Below are 21,119 nucleotides of genomic sequence, written 5' to 3' on the forward strand. Positions count from 1 at the left end.
CCAGCCCCACAAGCTCGGGGGACAGCGGGGAGGCGCAGCGCTGCCATCCCGCTGTTCCCTGACCTGTTTTTTTTTTTTTGGGGGGGGAAATAAAGGGAATTTTTTCCCCTTTATCCCCCCCCCCAAAAAAAATTAGGTGCGTCCCATGGGACGGAGTGTCCTATGGGACGAAAAATACGGTAATTTTAACAATCCTGGCTGTTAGCACCAGGGAGTCTAAAAAAATAAAAAATAATGGTGTAATCATAGCACAGTGCAGTATAATCTAGGCTTGCAGTAGCCGCACCCACTGCTACCATATTTTGTAATATTATTTTGCCATATTCATGAGTTGGGTTAATCACCAATAATAAGCAAGGCTAAATTGACCAGCAGCTAAATAACTCATTGAACCCAGGCTACATGTTTTAGTGGCTAAAGAAGCTGCTAGTTGTGAATAACATGCATGACAGCTGCAGGCAAGTTTAACATGCATGTCATTTTATGTAAAGCAAAGGCGGTTAATTTTAGACTCTGGATTGTATAGTCTTGCTGGGATTAGAGTGTTTATGCTCTGTAGAAGGTAATGTGCATTGCTTGATTGACTGCAAAATGTGATGAGCCAGCCTTGTAAGGACCCTCTAGCTTATTCTGTTGACTTTGGCCATTAACATCTGCACCAAAGTTCTGCTCCGATTGTACAGTTGTTCAAACCAGTAACCCATGGAGTCAATTTAACTCATGATACTTGCTTAGCTAGCTAAAGCGGTACCATCCAAATGTTGTGGACTACAACTCCCATCTGCCCCACTTTGCATGGCCAGTGATAAGGTATTATGGGAGCTGTAGGCTATAAAAGTCTAGAGGGCACCATGTTCACTACCCCTAGTTTAGATAACATGAAGCATAACTTTGGCCGCCAAACTATTGACCATGTCAGTTTTGCTTGGAAACCAAGGTTTTAAAGCTTTTTCACTGCCACTTAGATAAACTTGTAGAAGACGAAAGAGGCTGGCACTTCCAGTAAAGATTTCTGTTTCCATTCATTCAGACCTCTTCTGATTAAAGAAGAGAGAAATGCTTACTTCAGTTCCTCTGGGGAAGTATAATGAAACGTTTTATCTCAGCAACATCTATTCTTGCTCCTTGTCTCTACAGTCCGTGCTAGGAAGGTCTAGACCAGGCTTTCTGAACCTCGGCTCTCCAGATGTTTTTGGCCTACAACCCCCATGATCCCTAGCTAGCAGGAACAGTGGTCAGGGATGATGGGAATTGTAGTCTCAAAACATCTGGAGGGCCAAGGTTGAGGGAGCCTGGTCTAGGCATTCCATTAACCACCTACACCTGGTAGTAATAGTAAAGTAATACGCAGAATGACAGCAATTGAATTTGAATCAAAGATATAACGAGTGACCAGCAGGCAATATTATTAATTTAGGTGATACTTATAGTGAGTTGAACACGGGTGGTGCTGTGGTCTACTAAACCACTGAGCCTCTTGGGCTTGCCAATCAGACCTCGACCTCTGCCCCCAAATCCTGACCTGAGAGCAGCAACATTGCCTCCTGCCATGCGGTCTGTTATTTCTTCTTAGGCATGTGTTGAATGCCCAGGACTTGGATGGTGATATTTGCAAGAAAAAAGGTGTCCAATTCTTTACCTGTCATTGAACTTGCTTTTACATTTATTTAGTACTTACATTTTATATCCAAATCATCGGCATGAAAACACATTTATGTTGGGAATTCTTACTTTTGCAGTAATATTTTGTCATTTTCCAGAACTTTCATTTAAAACATTTCCTTGAAGAAATATACTCCCCAGAATTTCACTTTCTTTTCCTTTGCTTCTCGTAAAGGTGCTTTCCTACTATTTCACATGAGTGAAACAATATAATATGCTATATATTAATAACTGCACCATCTGGTTTCATACTAATTCGTCTTCTTTGGAAAAATTGCATGTTCCTTTAACATAATTAAAGATTTTAATACTTCTGCACGAACACTTCATACCCTGAAGGAGGTTGTATTCCCAGCACTTTTCTGCTATGCTTTCTCTGTTGTTAAAAATACTTTAGCAGTGCAGTTCTATACAGGTTTACTCAAAAGTCCAGCTGAGTTCAATGGGACTTGCTCCCGGATAACTGGGCACAGGATTCCAGCCTAAAAATAATTTGCTGTGATTGTGAAATGCACTGTGTTTCTGTGGGTAGAATTCAAATCCTTGCTTTGCATGGGGTACAGCAGGTTCACGTTCAGAAAATCAGCATTGTTTTTGGATTATAAGACATAAATAGTAATGACCTATAGCAGGTGACTTGTGGGGTTTCAGAAGCCTGCAGATGGCAGGCTAGCATCAGTGCTGCTGAGGAAGGGAAACAGGTGCTTGGTTGCTGTGAGGCAGGAGTTGCACCAAGCCAGAGAGAAGCTGATGTGTTTATGGGTGGATGTGGATGCATGCAAGTGGAAATGGGTCTGTCCAAATCAGAGAAGAGTTGCAAGGTTTCTAGGTATGACAAAAATCATTTTACTTGTATACTTGCTTAGATATTTATGAATTGCTCTACACCAGTGTCTCTCGGCAGGTACTGAGTGGTGCAAAAACAGCCTCACGGGTAGGCTTTTGGAGAAAAAGAAAATTCCAAAGCCCACCAGTAAGCCATCAGGTATTTCTATACCTGGTGGTGAAAGTCTAGTGGGATTGATTTGAACTCTTTTAGTTCTTGCTGCCTACTAAGATGATGCATTTTAGAGCCAGTGTGGTGTAGTGGTTAAGAGTGGTAGACTCATAATCTGGTGAACTGGGTTCACTTCCCTGCTCCTCCACATGCAGCTGCTGGGTGACCTTGGGCTAGTCACACTTCTCTGAAGTCTCTCAGCCTCACTCACCTCACAGAGTGTTTGTTGTGGGGGAGGAAGGGAAAGGAAATTGTTTGCCGCTTGAGACTCCTTCGGGTAGTGAGAAAGCAGGATATCACATCCAAACTCCTCCTCTTCTTCTTCTTCTTCTTCTTCTTCTTCTTCTTCTTCTTCTTCTTCTTCTTCCATACAGTTGCATTAGCACATGTTTCCTTCCCCAGGAGAGAAGCATGTTCCTCTACTGTTGGCTCAGTGAGACACGTTAAGTGTGAATAGAAGAAATGCAGAGAAGCAATCTTTCTCTCTCTCTTGCAGTTAGTCTAATTTTCCACGTTGAAGAGGGCTGGACCAAAGCTGGCTCCTTTTGGAATAGAATTTATTTATTTTAAAATATTTAGAACCCACCATTTATTTATGCAGATAGATGGGGTGCAGAACATAAAACAAAGTAAAAATAAACTGGGTGATGAAATCAACAGCAAGGTGTGCAAAAGTACGACATTTTGTACTCCTCTTTGATGACTTCATGCTATGAATTTGTTAAATGCTAGCAATAACAACAAACAAGTAAGGCAGCTAAAACCAACGGAGCTCATTTGGTAAGACTTACAAAACTCAAAATGCCTGGGCAAATAAAGACATCCGAACCTGGTGTCGAAGTGACTTTGCAATTCGCATTCCCCGTGTGTCCACTCATCTCTAGTTCTGTGGAAATATTTTGTCTGGCACAGGATCAAACGCTTTCCTGAAATCAAGATCTACATTGTTCACTGCACCCTTGGACAATGAGATTGGTTTCAGCCAACTCTTTCCATTGCATGTAGGAGTTTACTTCAACACATGCAGCATAGCCAGTGCCAAAGACTTAAGGCATCCGTTTATCTTGAGAGCTTTCGTGGAACCCTCTCCCACTCCGTTGTAATATAAACTAGTAACACACATTTCTGATCCCCTGCTTCTTGGCGAAATTCTACTGGAAACCTCCGTTGAGAACAGTTCCTTCCGCTTTCCAAGAAAATGGGAAGAATGAATGGCAACTGAAATCTACTTATTCCACTCCCATTTCCTTGACCTGATTCATATTTAATATATTATGATTGACATATATTGTAACTAGAAATAATATACACCAACCAAAATGTGCTTGTGTATTATTCCATGTCACTTCTGTCCACCAAGCTTATTCCTCTAATAAACTTTGCCGAAGATGTTTTGGACTACTACTCCCATCAGCTTCATTGCTGGCAACTGACAGCTACAAAGAGATTCCGGCTTCAAAGAGATTCCTGCATAAGGAAGAAATTTATTCAGTGACACTAATGCATATAATAAAACAAAGAGGGCAATGTATGAACTCAAGGGAAATACTTTTCCTCTTCACAATGCTGAATTTTACCTATAATATTACACTGGTCTTCCAAAGACAAAATGAAGCAGCACTTTTCACGTGGGAAACATTTCTGCCATTAAATAATTTATACTGAGCTTTCAGTATGCTCGTGATCTATAGCCTTCATTTCAACTATCTTCTGCGTTGGGTTAGTGGGTCTGAGAAGCAGCAGAGAAATGAGATGAGCCACAGCTTTTCTTAAGGCAATTCAGCAAGTCAATAAATGACTTTGTAGAATTATTACATTTATATCCTACCTTCACTACCACATTGTTCAAGATGGCATATATATTAAACTCCCCGCCCCAACCATTTCCCCCCTCTCAATAGCTCTGTGAGGTCTGTTAGACTGAGAAGCAGTGACAGCCCTGTGGTTATGCAGTGAGCTTCATGACTGATTGGGGATTTGAATTTCGGTTTTCTAATCTGACACCCTGTGACGCGGGTGGCGCTGTGGTCTGAACCACTGAGCCTCTTGGGCTTGCCGATCAGAAGGTCGGCGGTTCGAATCCCCGTGACAGGGTGAGCTCCCGTTGCTCGGTCCCAGCTCCTGCCAACCTAGCAGTTCGAAAGCACGCCAAAAAAGTGCAAGTAGATAAATAGGTACTTCTTCGGCGGGAAGGTAAACAGTGTTTCTGTGCGTTGCTCCGGTTTCAGTGTTACGTTGGGCCAGAAGGAGCTTAGTCATGCTGGAAAAACTGTCTGCAGACAAACATTGGCTTCCTCAGCCTGTAAAGCAAGATGAGCGCCGCAACCCCAGAGTCATCTGCAAGTGGACTTAACTGTCAGGGGTCCTTTACCTTTTACCTAATCTGACGCCATAACCCAGGGATGACAAACATCCATCTGATGGGACAAATGCAGTTTACAGAGACTTTGAATCTGCCCTGCAGTCTCCTCTTCTTGGTCCTTTTCTCTGCTTAATGCACAAACAGGACCTTTCCCCTCTTAAATCTAATCTCTCTCTCTCTCTCTCTCTCTCTCTCTCTCTCTCTGTGTGTGTGTGTGTGTGTAGAAATTTTCAGAGATAACAACTGGTTCTCAAATTCACTCCATTGACCCACTATTAGCTTTGTGCAGATGATAATTCTCAACACGTGAAGGAACGCCGAGTTGTACGTCCATGCATTTATGGCTTCTTATGCATGTACGAGTTGCCCATATGCATGTTTTATAACCTGCATTTTTGTTAGAGTACAAGCGTCCTGTACAGCTAGGGTTTGCTAGGTCAGGAGGAACCCAGACCCTGATATTTCAGGGCCCAAACTTGAGATCGGGGGGGGGGGGCTGGTGTCTGGGGGCGGGCCCTGGAGATTGAGGGGAGCAGAGGCAAGTAGGAACCCCCACACAAACACCATGTCTGTGCAGTAATTTGCGGCCAGCACCTGCTGGGCTGAAGCTTATAAGCTGCATGCATGGCCATCTTAATTGTTTTTCTTTAATTAAAGGCACTCATGCCCACTGGAGAAAAAAGTGCTACACCTGCTACCTGGGGAGGGCAAGGCAAACCTGGAGACTTCAAGTCAGACCTAGGGAGGTCTGGCAACCCTATGAAATTTGTGGGTGTATACACCCTGCGAAAGAGACTCGATGCGCAGCAGCCATATGGGGTGGACAAGGCCTGTTAATATTTATCTGTCATGAATTTGCAGTTGTACATAGAGGTGTTTTTTATTATTATTCTAACCTAGATGAATGTCGGCTGTTGGTTTCTGAGGCTGTCTTTGTGTCACTGGAGCAATAAGCCAATGGTAGCTTTGCATGAGAAGAACCACCTGTCTCTGCATTCATAGCCAGAAAAAATGGATGATGTGGAAGTAACTGGCTGGGTGACAATATGAGACCTGCAGAAATTTGCAAGATTGCTTAAGAATGCAGGGGGAAGACTTGGGAAGAAAAAGAGTTGTTGTTTTTTTTAAGTCTTAATTCACAGCCTACATGGGGGGGGGGGGGTTCCTGATATCCTCCCAAAATGAAATTAATGCAGGCTGCACCATTATGCTTATACTGTTATGGAGGAAGTTACAGCTACCTTTGCAATCTTTCATGAATTGCCAGACAGTTCAGAAGGCAGCCCGTAAATCTTATTAGGAGAGAGCCGTATTCGATTTTGCTGGGAAATTTAAGATTGATTTCTAGTAAATGGCATTTACAGGTGGTATTTACAGTTAACGTGTAACAGTTTTGCATTATAAAATATGACATAATGTGTTGGGAGTTGAATTTCCCCCTGCTTGCTCTTATTGTATCGTGTTTCTCCATTTAAAGACTTAAATAGTGTTAAGAGTTTGTGGTCGCCAGATCCCCTCAGATCCCTGGATCGAGCAAGTGTTAAAAGCTAATCAAGCCAGGCTAGCTTCCTGAACCCCTGGATCCAGCTAGCTTCCTCATGAGGTGGTCGCCTGGGGTGATGGCCTATTAAGATAACAAAGGAAATCGGGCTCTGTGTGAGAGAACATATGGGTGGAGACCCTCTCTCAACTCAGAGATAATTAGAATCACAGAGGCAGAGTTTGAGGTAGAGTTTGGGGGCTGTGGTGTGAATTAGAGGGAAAGGAGCAAGCTGGAGAGAGGGGCAGAGCACAGTGTTCGATTTCTGTTTGAATCCAAGGCTGTGGCTATGGTGGAAATGAGTTGGTTGCGTTTGGGCAAAATAATAAGTTGTGGTCAGGGCTCCCCCCCCCCCCCAGCCGGAGCTCGCAGGAGCTCAGCTCAGCACCTCTCAGGTGGGTTCCATTGCCATTCTAAGAGAAAAAGGGAGAAGGTCATGGTGAGCTTCAGCCCCTCTTTTTTAGAAAAACAGCACTGGTTGTGGTTGTTCTGTATATCATAGCTGTTGATCTTTCATATGCCTTTGACTCCTTCAACTGGCAGGGCCTATGGGAAAACCTAGCAGTTATTTTGTGGGATTAAACAACTGCATTTTCTTATGCAGCAGCTGTAGTCTCAATACTGATGTCAAAATGCTAACATAATTTCCTGTGTGCAAGGCGGGATTAACGCAGCAGGGGGAGAGATTTTGCGCCAGCTGTTTGCCATTCATTTTACCAGCCTATTCTGCCCCCTCAGTACTCATTCTGCTGCCCGTAGATACCAGCCTTGTATGTGCATGTGAATACCGTATAGCTTCTTTTGGGGAGAAATTAAGGCGTGATAAAAGTAGCTTCTTCCCAGGAAAAATCAGCAAGGCGTAAACTCAATGGGTGATGGAACACTTTGTGAACATGGTTAAAGCTGGGACTTCCACGCTGTTTTAGGACCATCTGTTTTTCCTATTTTGAAATGCACCTTCTCAAACCACTTCCCCACCCATTTGCTGCACTGGTCACTGCATTCACTGCTGGACTGAAAGCCAGCTTACAAGATTCCTATGGATTCTACTAGTGACTTTAATTGACCTTTATGGGAAACATAGTGTTGACAATTAGCAGTTTTAAGGACCAGTAAAGAGGATAATTTTGAGTGATTTAACTGGCCTGGTGAGCTTGGGTAAAGTAGGTACGCCAAAATGTGAGCAGAAATTTATTTGGAAAATATGTGTTTTCTTTGTGAAAAGCCCTTTTTTGGGTATTAACGGTGAAAGCTTCTCTCCACAGCCTTTAAAAAGCAACAACAACCAAACAGTTTAGCTCTCCTAATCAAGTTTCTGATCTCAGCAGATGTACAAGAGAGTTTGTATGTTGACGTTTGCGTTTTCTTCTTTACAGCTCTCTATGTGAAACCTCTGCTGTGAAAACAAGCTCAAGATGACCAGCTCAGCCAGGGAACATCTGCTTTTTGTGCGACGGAGGAATCCCCAGTTGCGATACACACTGAGCCCTGAGAACCTCCAGAGTCTGGCATCTCAGGGCACCATGCCTGAGAACATGAACCTTCAACGTGCTAATAGTGACACTGATCTAGTGACTTCTGACAGCCGCTCTAGTTTGACTGCAAGCATGTATGAATACACCCTAGGGCAGTCTCAGAACCTCATCATTTTCTGGGATATTAAAGAAGAAGTGGATCCCACAGACTGGATAGGACTTTATCACATTGGTAAGCAAAGAGCTTTCGTTCCAGTTGTTACCTGGCGTGCTCCTCTGAAGGTTTGTCTTTCTTTAAACAAATGGGAATGGTTAGGTAAAGATAACACAGTACAAGGTTTTCCAGTGATTCGTGTAAAAACATGCTCCACGTTAGCAAAGCTTTGGGTTTGTCCTGATCTGATAGCTACGGAAAAGCAATCTTCTTGATTGCAGAAAATACGTTGTGCTCAAGCTCTTTCTATTCTTAAATACGCTTGGTTGCAATAAGGCTTAGAAGTTCAAAGGGTTGGCTCCTTTCTGTGGAAATAGGATGAAGTTTTAGCTTTCTTGTAGCTTTAACTTGGCATGCTTCGGGGGGGGGGGGGCAGGGAGCCATGGAAATAACTTCAAAATCACAGGAACATATTTTTTTTTTTACAATGCTATTTGTTAACGGTAGTGTGCTGTTTACGAAACTCTTGTCCATAAGCTATGTTCTTGTAGTTTCAGAACCAGGGTTTACTTATCTTGTGTATCTAAACTATAGAGTGCTTAGTTTATAATCCTGAGTCCACGTTCGCAAGATATGAATCAGTGTACAGAGCTACTCCTCTTTTACACCCTAAAGTTCGTAGTAACTTAAACTGATGCAGCTGCAGTGAAGAGTGGAGCAAGCTGATCTGTTCCATTGTAACTACTTAGTACCTTTATTGGAAAGATGGGGACAAGCTAGTACTTTACTGTCTGGTTTAGCTGACATTTGAGATGATGCAAACAGGATAGATTCCACTTCTGCTCCACTCAACCACTTCAGCAACATGCCCAAGGTTCTGTTTATGCTGTGAACAACTTTAGAAACCAGCATCTCATGATCGGTGGCTGGTGCTAATAAATTTTGACCCATGCTGACCTTTGCACTTTACCTACACATTTAACGACTATCCCTACTACTACTTCCTATTTATTATGATTTACAGTGGTTAGTCACTTTGCACAAAGAAGTCTCAAAACGATTTAACAAGTCTCGACAGTGCATCTTACCTGGTTGTTGACTATACCATATCAGCTTAGGTTGTTAGCTGTGTGTAGTTAAAGCAATTTTTTGAGGCTGCTTTTGCATAAATGGTTAGCACAATAGATACACAACTGTTCATTTGTCATGCATTGTCTGAGTCTCTTTCCTTGAGATTTGCCTTTCCGTAACAATGTTGTTGGAAACATATCTACGGTACCTGGGAAAATGCTGTACTTTCCTTAGCTAACTGATCCGCAGATATAACTAGTGTCGTGTTGCACTGGTTGTGCTGGTATTTGCAAGGGGGCTCTCTGGAAAGTTCTTGCGGGGTTCCACACAAAGCTCCACAGGATGCTTACCTTCTAATAAAGCTGTGGACTTCTCATTCCCCTTGCCCAAGGGGACACATCCCATGCCAACTGCACAATAACATAGTGGCTGGGCATTGCGAATTCTCTTATGCAGATCTTATCTCAGCTGTGAGCTAAGTGGCCTTCAACTCCAGTCCTTTCACCCTCAACCTCTCTATATTTACTATGGGTGTGGTGGGGTTGATAATACTACTGACTTACATTACAAGGCTTTTGCAAACATAGCTGAGCAGTATTCATTTATTTGAATATTTGAAATGCTCACTCATATAACTGTTCACACTCTTATACTTTTAAAAAGTGTGATTCCTTCCCCACACTTGTCATCCTGTGCATTTGCCCTATAGGTGGCGCTATGGTCTAAACCACTGAGCCTCTTGGGCTTGCTATTTGTAAGGTCGGCTGTCCGAATCTGCACGACAGGGTGAATTCCTGTTGCTCTGTCCCAGCTCCTGCCAACTTAGCAGTGCGAGTAGATAAATAGGTATTGTTGCAGCAGGAAGGTAAATGGTGTTTCCGTGCACTCTGGCTTCTGTCCCGTTGTCCCGTTGCGCCAGATGCAGTTTAGTCATGTTGGCCACATGACCTGAAAAAGCTGCCTGCAGACAAACGCCGGCTCCCTTGGCCTGAAAAGCAAGATGAACACTGCACCCTATGGTCGATTTCGACTGGACTTAACTGTCCAGGGGTCCTTTACCTTTTTACCCTATAGGGTAAAAGCTTTTGCTTTTGCTGTCTAAATGGACTGAGGGAATATGAAGTTAACTTCACTCAAGTAGTGAAAAGTTCAATAAGAAGCATTTGGATGAAAAAGATGGCTTTTCTACCTCTCAGCATCATGTGCTGGTCTTCTGATTTTCAAATAATGAGCTTGATTTACAGTCAGACTAAGGCACTTGGATCTGTTTTTTTTTCTTTGTTTCTGCAAGTTGCATACATTACGTGCAGCTTGCCTTACACATAAGAGAGTTTGAGATGCCAGGATAATGCAGCAGTTCAGATGTAATTTTTTCCCATCCAACACTGGAGAGCTGTTTGACAGCGATGCTATTAGACCAAGGAAAATTGTTTACTTCCTAGTTCACAAAAATAGAAAAGGGGGGGGGGACCCATCAGAGTTTGTGTAGAATAAGTTAATTCTTGTGGTGCGAAGGATAATCGATTGTTTCCTTACCACAAAATAAGCATAATTATCAATCACTTTCAAACTGTTTGACAAATGATACTTTAACAAAAGTGGAGGACAAGGGCATCTGCCATAGGGTTTTTGTTTTTGTTTTACTAGAACTAGTTACATGCTTATGTGTATTTTTAAAGGTAATGTTGCAGATTTGTCTCTTCCATTTTCTTCTATATCTTCCTGTAGGCATTTAACTCAACTGGTAGGGCTTGATGTTGTGTACAATATGCTTCCAACTCTTCACCATCATCAAAGAGAAGCATTCTCTGATGTGACAGAAATAGACAAAAAAACTGGTTGCTCTTCTCCACAGGAAAGTTAATAGCTTAACCTTCCGAGAAATGATATGAAAGAGAGAAATCCACTGTAAATCTTCCATTTGCTCAGTTAACTACAATAGATTTTATCCCCTTCCTTCGAAAGGTTATTTTCCTGCCGTCATTAGTTGCTTCTTGGTTAAAGTGGCAGTGGGATATTATGAATGTTAGTGACATGAGCTTATTCCCTTTTCATCAGATCCAGTCAGCATGAGCATTTTCTTGATTCTTTTATAGGTAAAGGAGCTTGTTCCTTAAAAGGCACTAGCAGCTCGCTTTGCACTATAACTTGTTGATATTTTATCTATTTGTTTATCAGGCTTCCTACCTGTCCTTCGCTGCAGTGCCCCAGGGTAGGTTATAACAATACAATATGCAATATAAAAACAAGTATAATAATTAGCAAATAAAAAGGTAAAACTGCTGATCAAAAACAGAGCTGTATAGATTCAGCAAAAGAGGTGGATCTTACAAAACAAAATACTGTAACTGCAAAAGGTGTGGGTCAAGAGGTACATTTGTGCAACAAAGATGGCTGGATGCAAATCTGTGTGGAAGGAGTTCCAGAGCTGAGGTGCTCCTGCAGATAAGGCCCTCTCCTTTGCCACCAGACCCAACACTTCTGTGGGCGTCGGAAGCACCAAAGGTACCCTTTGCTGGTCTTAACACCCAAGAGGGTCTGTAGGGTGATAATCAACAGGAAATATATGTATTGCGTTTTGATTACAGTGGGAAAGTGGCAGTGTAAGTATTAAGGTTTTCACTTGACTGTTGATAGTGGATGGATTCCAACTGGTGCCATTCCATAGGAGGACTTTTGATTCACTGAAAGCAACCACTAATGAAAGAAGTCAGGAGAAGTTTTTTGCTGATTTGTTTTCACAACTGAACCCCCCCCCCCCTTAAAAATCAAGTCCAGAAAGTTGTGGGCCCCTCCAGAACAGCGTGTTAAGATGGCGTGGAAGGCAGCAGGGGGGTTGCCAAAAGTGTTGATTTGGGAAATGTATGTGTCCTGACTTGCAACAACAGGTGGTATTCAGCTAAGTTTTACTCAGAATAGACTTGTTGAAATTAAAGGACCCATCTTAGTCATGCTTATTAATTTCAGTGGATCTGCTCTGAATAAAATTTAGCTGAACACCACCTATAGGAAGCTGCCTCACTCAACTTCGCTGTGGCCGAGCACATATTTTTCTGTCTTGTAGAGTTACCTGCTGTGTGTGCACCTAAATTTTATGCTGGTGACACATTCCCATGTATTATACTGGGATACATCTGCAGGGACTCTCCTGTTTTCATTGTGAAGATATCCTCTGTGCTTAACATTTAAGGTACCCACTACTGTTTCACTTCTCCCTCTCCTGCAATATATCTTCACTGGACAACAGTCCATGCTAAGAAGAAAATTATTGAGTCACCACAGTCTTAGTAATTGAGTTTTTCAGTAATTGAATTAAATCTTCTTTTAATTAGAGATCTGTTTTGGATGGGGATTTTAAAATAAGAAGTCCAGAAGATGATGAACTGCCATTTTACTGAAGGTTGATGCTTCTCGCAGGTTTATCAGGTTTCCATATGGATTAGTCAGTCCTGTCTGTCTTGGTGGAATACAATCAGGAAAGAACTCTAGGTTCAGCAGTACGTCTTATCAGCCGTTGGTCCCAGGTCTCAAAATTCAGACACAACAGCATTCTGAGCCCTGGCAAAAGGGCTACAGAATTAGAAGTGTAAAATTGCTGGGCAGCAGCCAAATGTTCTGTACCAGTGGGACCAGCGGAGGCAGCGAGATGCCCTTCCAGAAGTGCTAACCTTTCTTTGATTAAACTCAGTCATTTCTATTTATAACTTGACATTGATAGGTATGGAATATCCTATGTATTTGATCCCATTTGTTTCCTAGATTTTACTTTTTTTGGGGGGGGTGATCTCCTTTACTTTCATGCTGACTTGAGTATTAATTTTAGGAAACTTTATGTGGCCATTATCAATAAACACACAAATGAGAAATTGAGGTGGCCCAGAAAATATGTTGGCATCTGTCTGTCTCGAGAGACGATGGAAGAGTGTGCCATTGGTGATAAAGTCAAACTGTTGGAGAGTTACAGCATCTGCTGTGACCTATAGAGATTGATATGGGAGAGACATGTTCTATTGCGGCTGGGGCAGATGAAGATGCACCATGGTGTAGATGCACCATGTTGCTTCTTCTCTCTGTATTCCTCCCAGCAGTCATTCCTCCTCTGGCCACTGCTGTGGATACACAACCTGACTGTATCAAGGTTCTCTGCATGGGATTCCCAGATGGCGGGCCTGATGTTGCCAGCTTTCATGTCACGTTGGCAAACATCACTATAAGTCAAGAGTTGGTCTGCCAATGGGCCTGGTGCCTGAATGACATTCCCCACACTTCTTTTCAGTCAGACTCTTTAGTGGGAAGAAGTGAGAACATAGATTTAATGAACCCAAACTTTCCTACCTGCTTTATTCTGAAGAGACTTTAAAGTTACCTTTTTCTTTTTTGGCGCATGTCTCAGTTCCATACGAAGGAATATCAAACAGACCACGGGATCCGATTGCTTTTTGGTCAGCTGGTGTAGCATTCTTAGAGGGCCTCCTTAATCCCACCATTCTTATGACAGAACCAGCTGGGAACGGTCTACTGGGGCCCCACAACTCGGCCCTTTCCCTACATGGAGTGTGTGGAAGCCACTGAACCCTGTGCCGGCAAACAGATTGCTGTTGAATTGTCCGTTTGTGCTTCATAGAGTTTCATCCTTAGTCCTTCTCACTACTATTTGTGGACTGTTGATTCCTGCCCTACCTAACCACCTCATAGGATTCTAGCCTAGTACGATAAGCTAGTTCCTGTGTGTGTAGCAAATGTTTTTGTATGGAGGACCATTCTGTCATAAGAGTGGCAGCCTGCAGTCTGAAGTGGTTCAGCCCAGGCACAGTGTTGGCATCTCAGGGAGAACTGAACTTCATTGACTTGAGGTGCCAACTGGATATAAGGAGTTGTATCTTTCCCCCTCCAGGTGCTGTAGGATAGCAGCTTACATCATCCCTGGCCATAATGGTTAGGGCTGATGTTAACTGTAGTCAGATAACTTGAGGGCAGCAGCCTGGGGAAGGCTACTGTGGACAGACTTAATTTCACTCTAGTCTAACTCATACTTGCTATGTAACTGGTTGCCGCAGGTGATGAAGAATTCCATGCAGGTGACAATTGCATGGAATTCCATCTAGGCAAGTGGACAGGCTGTTGGAAGATGGGCGGAGTGATCTTAGCATGTTAGTAACTTTTCTGGCATTGTATACATGGCTGGTCTAAACCCATCATTTAGAGAGGTTGTCCCTGATTGTAAAACACAAACCCATTTATACATGGATGTATAAAACTCCTTTTGGAAGTTCTTGCATTTATTGTTTTGATGGTTTGTGGCTCTGAGTTAGGACAGGCTTCAATATTTTCCTGGTTGAAATTTTGTTGGTACAAGTACAGTCGTACCTTGGAAGTCAAACGGAATCCATTCCGGAAGTCAGTTCGACTTCCAAAATGTATGGAAACCAAAGCTCGGCTTCCAATTGGCTGCAGGAAGCTCCTGCAGCCAATTGGAAGTCGTGGAAGCCCTGTCGGATGTTTGGGTTCCAAAGAATGTTCACAAACTGGAACACTCGCTTCCGGGTTTGCGGTGTTCAGGAACCAAAATGTTTGAGTACCAAGGCGTTCGGGATCCAAGGTACGACTTTATGTGGTTCATTTGCAGTGAAACTCTTCAACTAGAAAAAGACCTCTTTTGTTATTGTTTTGGTTGCTTATTATTTTGGTTGCTTATTAGAGCTATTCCACGCATTACTATTTCAGCATGACATGCGCTTTGTGATTCTGCTAAAACAGTAATCCATGAAGCACATATAAGTCTCACTCTTTCTCCTCATGAACACCACAAAAAAAACATGTAGCAGGAAAATGGAGTCAACCACATGAAATGATCTTGCAATTTGCAATATGTATTGTCCTAATATGTTAAGCTCCTGGAAGTGAAATTCAGCGGCCGTCAACTATTTGCATTATTTCTTCTGCTTTTACTGTGACTTGACATGAACTGGTTTGTGAATTTCCACAAGGGCCTGTAGGAGACTGGAAAGATACCAACCGATAATTCCTATTTGCACTTGTCGCTCCTTTTGTGTGTGTTTTAATTTAATTTGCTCACTCACTGTACTTGGAGCTCCTCCGGTTAGACTGTTTCACCTTGAGGTCATTCAGACAGGTAATTTTTCTAGCTCTTACTGCGTTACAAGGCAAATGATAACATTGTAAGATTTTTCTTTCACAAGCGTGCATCTACAGTCTATCGACAGGTTGTTTCAGAATGCTTCTGAATGTCGTGAGGATGGTAGCGCATTTTGAAAAGCAAGAGTTACTCAGCAAACACAGAACAGTAATTTGTTTTGTTTTTTTATTACACATTCAAAGCAGGTGCCCCCTCAATACTCTGTGCTGCTGTCAAATTTGTGTGGGGTGCTGGGTGAAATTATAAAATAGATGGTAAATTGACTCTATATTTCTGCAGAAATTTTCTCTGTGTGGGTATGTTGTCTCGGCTACATTAAAAACACACACACAAAAACCACCACTTTTGAGTAGGAAGACTCAGGAGTAGCTTATGAGTCATATTGCCTTTCTCACACAATGACTCTTAGAAATGGCCCAACATTTATATCAGGGCTGTGTATTTTAAAGTCTGTGTTATTTTTTATGGATTTTAATGATTCTTTTTTATTATTATTCGACTTTGTTGTAAAGCGCCCTGTGGTTTGCACAAAGGGCAATAAATAAATGATCCAAATAGATAAGCGAGGAAGAAAGAGGGTGGTGAGTTGAAGGTTTATCTCAAGAGTAATTTAGCATTTGTATAGATAGCACTTTCAAATTATATGTGCTTCGCTTACATTCTCTTACTGTAAGCATGACAACAATTCTGTAAGGCAGGCCACCCACTTTATATTTCAGATGGAGGGCTGAGACACTCTTAAGGCCATCTTGGTTCATAGTTTCAGGCTGTAATCCTGTGCACACTTACCTGGAACTTGAACTCACTGGGACTAACTTCTGAGTATCCATACGTCAGCAAGTTCTGCTCCCATTTCTGTTTTTTTCTCAGAATTCTCTGGCAATTCTCCTTGAAATGGAAGAAATGTGAGGACCTGGAAGTACAGTCATGAGAAATTATTGAACCACTATCTAACACAGAGTCAAGTGTACTTAAGGTTGTTGAAATCAATTAACTCTGTGTTGGATTTTGGTCCATATTTTTTGGTAAAACATTCTGTTAAGGAAACCCTTCAAAAATAGACCAGCATATCTGGTGATGTAAATTTTGGTGATGTACATTTTGGTGTTGTAAATTTTGCCTGGGGAGTAGCAACTGCTGTCAAAAATCAATAGCTATGTTGATATGATTATTTCTGAATTTCTGCCTAATTTTGAACAACGGTAGCACAAAGTTAAGAACCGAAGTAAACATTGGTTCCATGCATCCTACCCTATTTTTGTGCCACACTTTCAGATATAGATTTTTTATTAAAAAAACCTCTTCTTAAATCTAGATACTGAGAACAATTGTGGTGAAAAATATTTAAGACCTCTTTGTTTCTATCATGGTTAATCTGATTGTCATTTTTTCACGAATAAATACAAAGCAGCTTTTCAATAACATGTTTTTTTTTATTATAAGGACTATATTTGACAATTTAGATAGGATTGGAGCTTATAGTAAAACCTGCTGGGATTGGGGAAATTCTAGAGGCTTTCAATTTCAGGTCAGACAAGATTAAAAAGGGGGGAAAAGCTTTCACATAAGCTCTCTTTTAATACACTTACACTTGTAGCTCTGATTGAGTGGAAAGATTGGGGAAAGTTCAACACCTTATGCTCAATTCCAAAGGCTTTGTTCAGCCTCTGAAATGTCTTCTGAATTGAGAACTTTAATGGATTCACAGAGCCCTGATCGTTATTTGTATTTTTAACTTGACACCTGTACAATACGAAAGTAGCAGCTACATTATGTGATGGGTTCTTTTTTCTTTTTTACCCTGATATCTATGCACTCCAAAATTATTGCTAACATTTATAAATGTTCTGCTTATTGTCTGGGATTAGAAGAGTTGCTTGAAGCATCACCTATGACAGGTCTGGAGAACCTCTGGTTCTTCTCATGTGTTTCGACCCTCAGCACCCCGCTTAGAATGGCCAACGGTCAGGGTTGAAGTACACAGAGATATAAACCAATCTTTTCCCGACATGTGCGACAATTACCATGTAGACACACAACTACATGTAAAGGTGTGTTATTGCAATCTGTCAAATGCAACTCTAACCTATGAGTGCATTTTCATCTTAGAACCAGAATGTGAAATCTGAGAAAGTTCGATGTGCTTATGTCCCATTGAAATCGACAATAAAAAGGGTGGAAGATAGGATTGTAGCATGTTGTCAGAATGATGCCTTATAGAAAAAATTATCCATTCTGACCTGGCAGTACAGTGGTACCTTGTTTTACATACGCTTCAGGTTACATAGGCTTCAGATCATACACTCCACTAAGCCAGAAATAGTACTTCAGGTTAAGAACTTTGCTTCAGGATAAGAACAGAAATTGGGCTACGGCGGCAGCAGGAGGCCCCATTAGCTAAAGTGGTGCTTCAGGTTAAGAACAGACCTCCGGAACGAATTAAGTACTTAACCCGAGGTACCACTGTATAAACGTTGACACTTATGGTGTTGCTGCTGAAACAACACCTCACTTTCACCTGATCCGATTAGAAAAATGCTTATGTCCACATCAAGTAATAATAATAATAATAATAATAATAATAATAATAATAATAATACCCCACCCATCTGGCTGGGTTTCCCCAGCCACTTTGCGCAGCTTCCAGCACATATAAAAATATAATAAAATGACAAACATTGAAAACTTCCTGATACAGGGCTGCCTTCAGGTGTCTTCTAAAAGTCAGATAGTTGTTTATTTCCTTGACATCTGGTGTGAGGGCGTTCCACAGGGTGGGCGTCACTACCGAGAAGGCCCTCTGCCTGCTTCCCTGTAACCTCACTTCTTGCACTAAGGGAACCTCCAGAAGTCCCTCGGAGCTGGATCTCAGTGTCTGGGCTGAACAGTGGGGGTGGAACAATGTTTCCCTAATCAAAAAGTGAAGCTTTGTTGTTTAGGTGTGCTCCCCCCCCCCCCCCAGATTAGGAAGGCCGAATAAAACTCTGATGTGTGAAATGCAGTGCTGCTGCTCTGCTTGGGTGATGGCTTTTAATCCAGTGGAGGCTAATGTATGATAAAGGGAGGTGTTTTTCTGATTGCAAACCTGCTCCCCCAAGTCTTCCATGATGTTTTGGAGGGTCTCCTAGTCCTTTGGAACAGATTTTTGGGAGCTGCCCACCATGTTTTCCACTCATGATTAAAAGAATTGAGCCAATTACATCTAAATGATATACTTGTTCAGAGCATATAAAGCTGACATCCCACAGTGTACGCACATACATAACAACTTGACCAGTTTTTCTTTTGCAGACGGCATATTTTCATATCCAACTACGCAAGTAATTTCTCTTATAAGGCACTCCGTAGCGGACATTTCCACACACAGTGAATTAGATTTTTAGTTTTTGTTGTTTCACCCCATTGACAAAGGCATCTCCAGTCTCAAAAACAAATTCGTTTCCATCACCAAGGAGTTCGTTTATTCTAGGAGATGTATTCCTTTTGTCTGCTGCAAAATTCCTCACTGACGTTATCCTCCTGGCTGGCCTGTCCTTGTACCGTGAAGCGTTGGCAGTGTAGATTCACCCTCTGGAATGAAAAGTCAAAAGGAAATGCAAAAGTAGGAAGCAGGCAGCAGAGCTGGCGCTGATTATAAAAAGAAGGATGGCTTGAGTTTAATCAGAAGTGTATGTGTATGTTTAAATCAGATCAGGCCAGCTGATGGATGTGTGCAGCCCTCTTTTTTGTAATTAATGAGAAAAGACACCCATATGAAAATATTTATTTTCACAGTAGTCCACACCGAGACTGTCTTTTTGTTGCTGAATATAGTTAAACATCAACACTGAGAAGGGGCCTTTTCGGGACACACAAATTCTCACACTTATTTTCGCTCTGTGTTGCTTTGGATGTTATGCTTTTTCCCCCCAAACGTTTTCTTGCTCAGTGACAGCAACCGTAGAGGCCCATTCGCTGTCATTGGCTGGGCTTATCAGTATATTTCCACTGCAAAGACTTCTGGCGCATCGCTGGGATTTATGATCTTTCGGACAGAAACCAATGTTCTGTTCCATCCTGCCTATGTGATGCGAGTGGCTGCTTCACCAGATGGAGACATTTGGCGAACAGAAACATTAGATGAACCTAAAGCACGTCAACGCCTATTAATCCGTAAACCTCTTTTGAAAGAGCAATCCCCTCTGCTAGCCCCTGCAGCACAACATATTTTTGCTCCTGTTTTAAGAAACTGAAACTGAACACACTGGTTAACCCAACCTTACAACCTGAGGTTTTTTGGAGATGCGTGACAAACAACGGCCGGGACTGCCTCTGCAGTGCTCTAGCCCTGATCAGCTGGGAGTAATGCTCTCTGCATATTATGGGGTGGGAATGCCTTGCAGTGGGAATAGCTTGCTTTTAAAGCCATGACAAAGACACAGAAGCTTTAATAAAATGCCAAGCACATGCTCCAAACAAATGTAATATTAAGGAAGCAAGAAATAAAATATTTAATGGCATGGAGTGTGCATTGTTATGGGTGAGGAGGAAGGTAGTCTTGCAGGTGTTCTGCAATCCATCCCGCCTACCAAGTTGTATGTGCAAGCACTGTTGCTTTTGAGCAGTACAGTGACTTGAGTGCTCACCCAGCAAAAAGATTTCAAAGACAAAATGGCACCAAGTACAGTGGAAGGTGGGCTGTCACAGGCACTATTCAATAGGAAACTTAAGTTCAGGAAGAACTATGGGGGTCTTAGTGCTCTTCCTCTTTGTAGGGCATAGATAGGAAATCATATATTGCCGGTGACAAAATACAATGCGACAGCCCTGAAATATCATATTATTGTGGCTTACAAGTTTTATTTATTAAATTTCTGTCTCAGGTTTTAATCCATGGGTTCTTTCCTTCATTTAATGTTCACAACAATCCTGAGAGTTAGGTTAGGTTGAGAGATAAGTTAATTAGCCACGGTCACTAGTCCGCTTGATGGCCAAGTGAGGATTTAAACCTGAGTTTCTTCCACCCAGTCCTAGCCTGACACTATAAACCTCACAGCTTTCTAAACTTTCATGTTGATGACACACTTATTAGACATGCATTGTTTCGCGGCACAGTAATTCAGTTTTAGTAGCTAACTGGAGGTTTAAATAACCCCTTTCCAGCCCCGACACATGGTTTGGAAAGCTTTGCTATAAACACTACCTCCCATTATTTCTTTAGTATGAGGGCAGATGTTTGAATCTCCAACAACAAATGAGTATGAATTGTGCATTTCTTGTATAAACTTTAGTTTCCGTTTAGTTATCCCTAAGACTTGAATCATGGTTGAAATTTTGCTATTTCAGTGGCTCCTTGGAGTTCCTCAGTTCCAAGCTCATGAGTTTGGCTTACTTTCATTGAATTCTGGCCCTGACTCTAGCAAAGTGTCCAGATCTACCCAACAGTTCTATGGAAACCATCAGAAAGGTTGAAACTATAATGGCATCTTTCCCAGCGTCTCTTCCTTTCTCGCCACTCCCTTGTAATTTTTTGGGGGAATATTTAATTATAGCCTCTTTAATGACCGGGTAGCAGACTGGTGAACAGGAAATCTCCAATACCTATATAGGAAGGTCCCCTGATCTGACATTGTCCTCTGTGATACAAAGCAACGCAATCCTTTTTTGTTTGTTTGTTTTAGGAGTTCACATTTCCCCCACTGTTTATAATGGCCTTCTGTAA

General features: G+C 42.0%; 1 protein-coding gene across 4 annotated transcripts in view; it reads left to right on the forward strand.

The window, feature by feature from the left end:
* HECW2 (HECT, C2 and WW domain containing E3 ubiquitin protein ligase 2) overlaps positions 1 to 21,119 on the forward strand; it is a 179,211-nt gene that overhangs the window by 37,394 nt on the left and 120,698 nt on the right. For all 4 annotated transcript variants that reach the window (XM_083703869.1, XM_083703870.1, XM_083703865.1 and 1 more), the window contains exon 2: positions 7,938 to 8,268. In XM_083703869.1, coding sequence (XP_083559995.1) covers positions 7,977 to 8,268 — 292 coding nt within the window. In that variant the 5' untranslated portion in view covers positions 7,938 to 7,976. The remainder of the gene's footprint in view (positions 1 to 7,937; positions 8,269 to 21,119) is intronic.

Source organism: Podarcis gaigeae, assembly GCF_964106915.1.
Source record: "Podarcis gaigeae genome assembly, chromosome: 1".
Lineage (NCBI taxonomy): Eukaryota > Metazoa > Chordata > Lepidosauria > Squamata > Lacertidae > Podarcis > Podarcis gaigeae.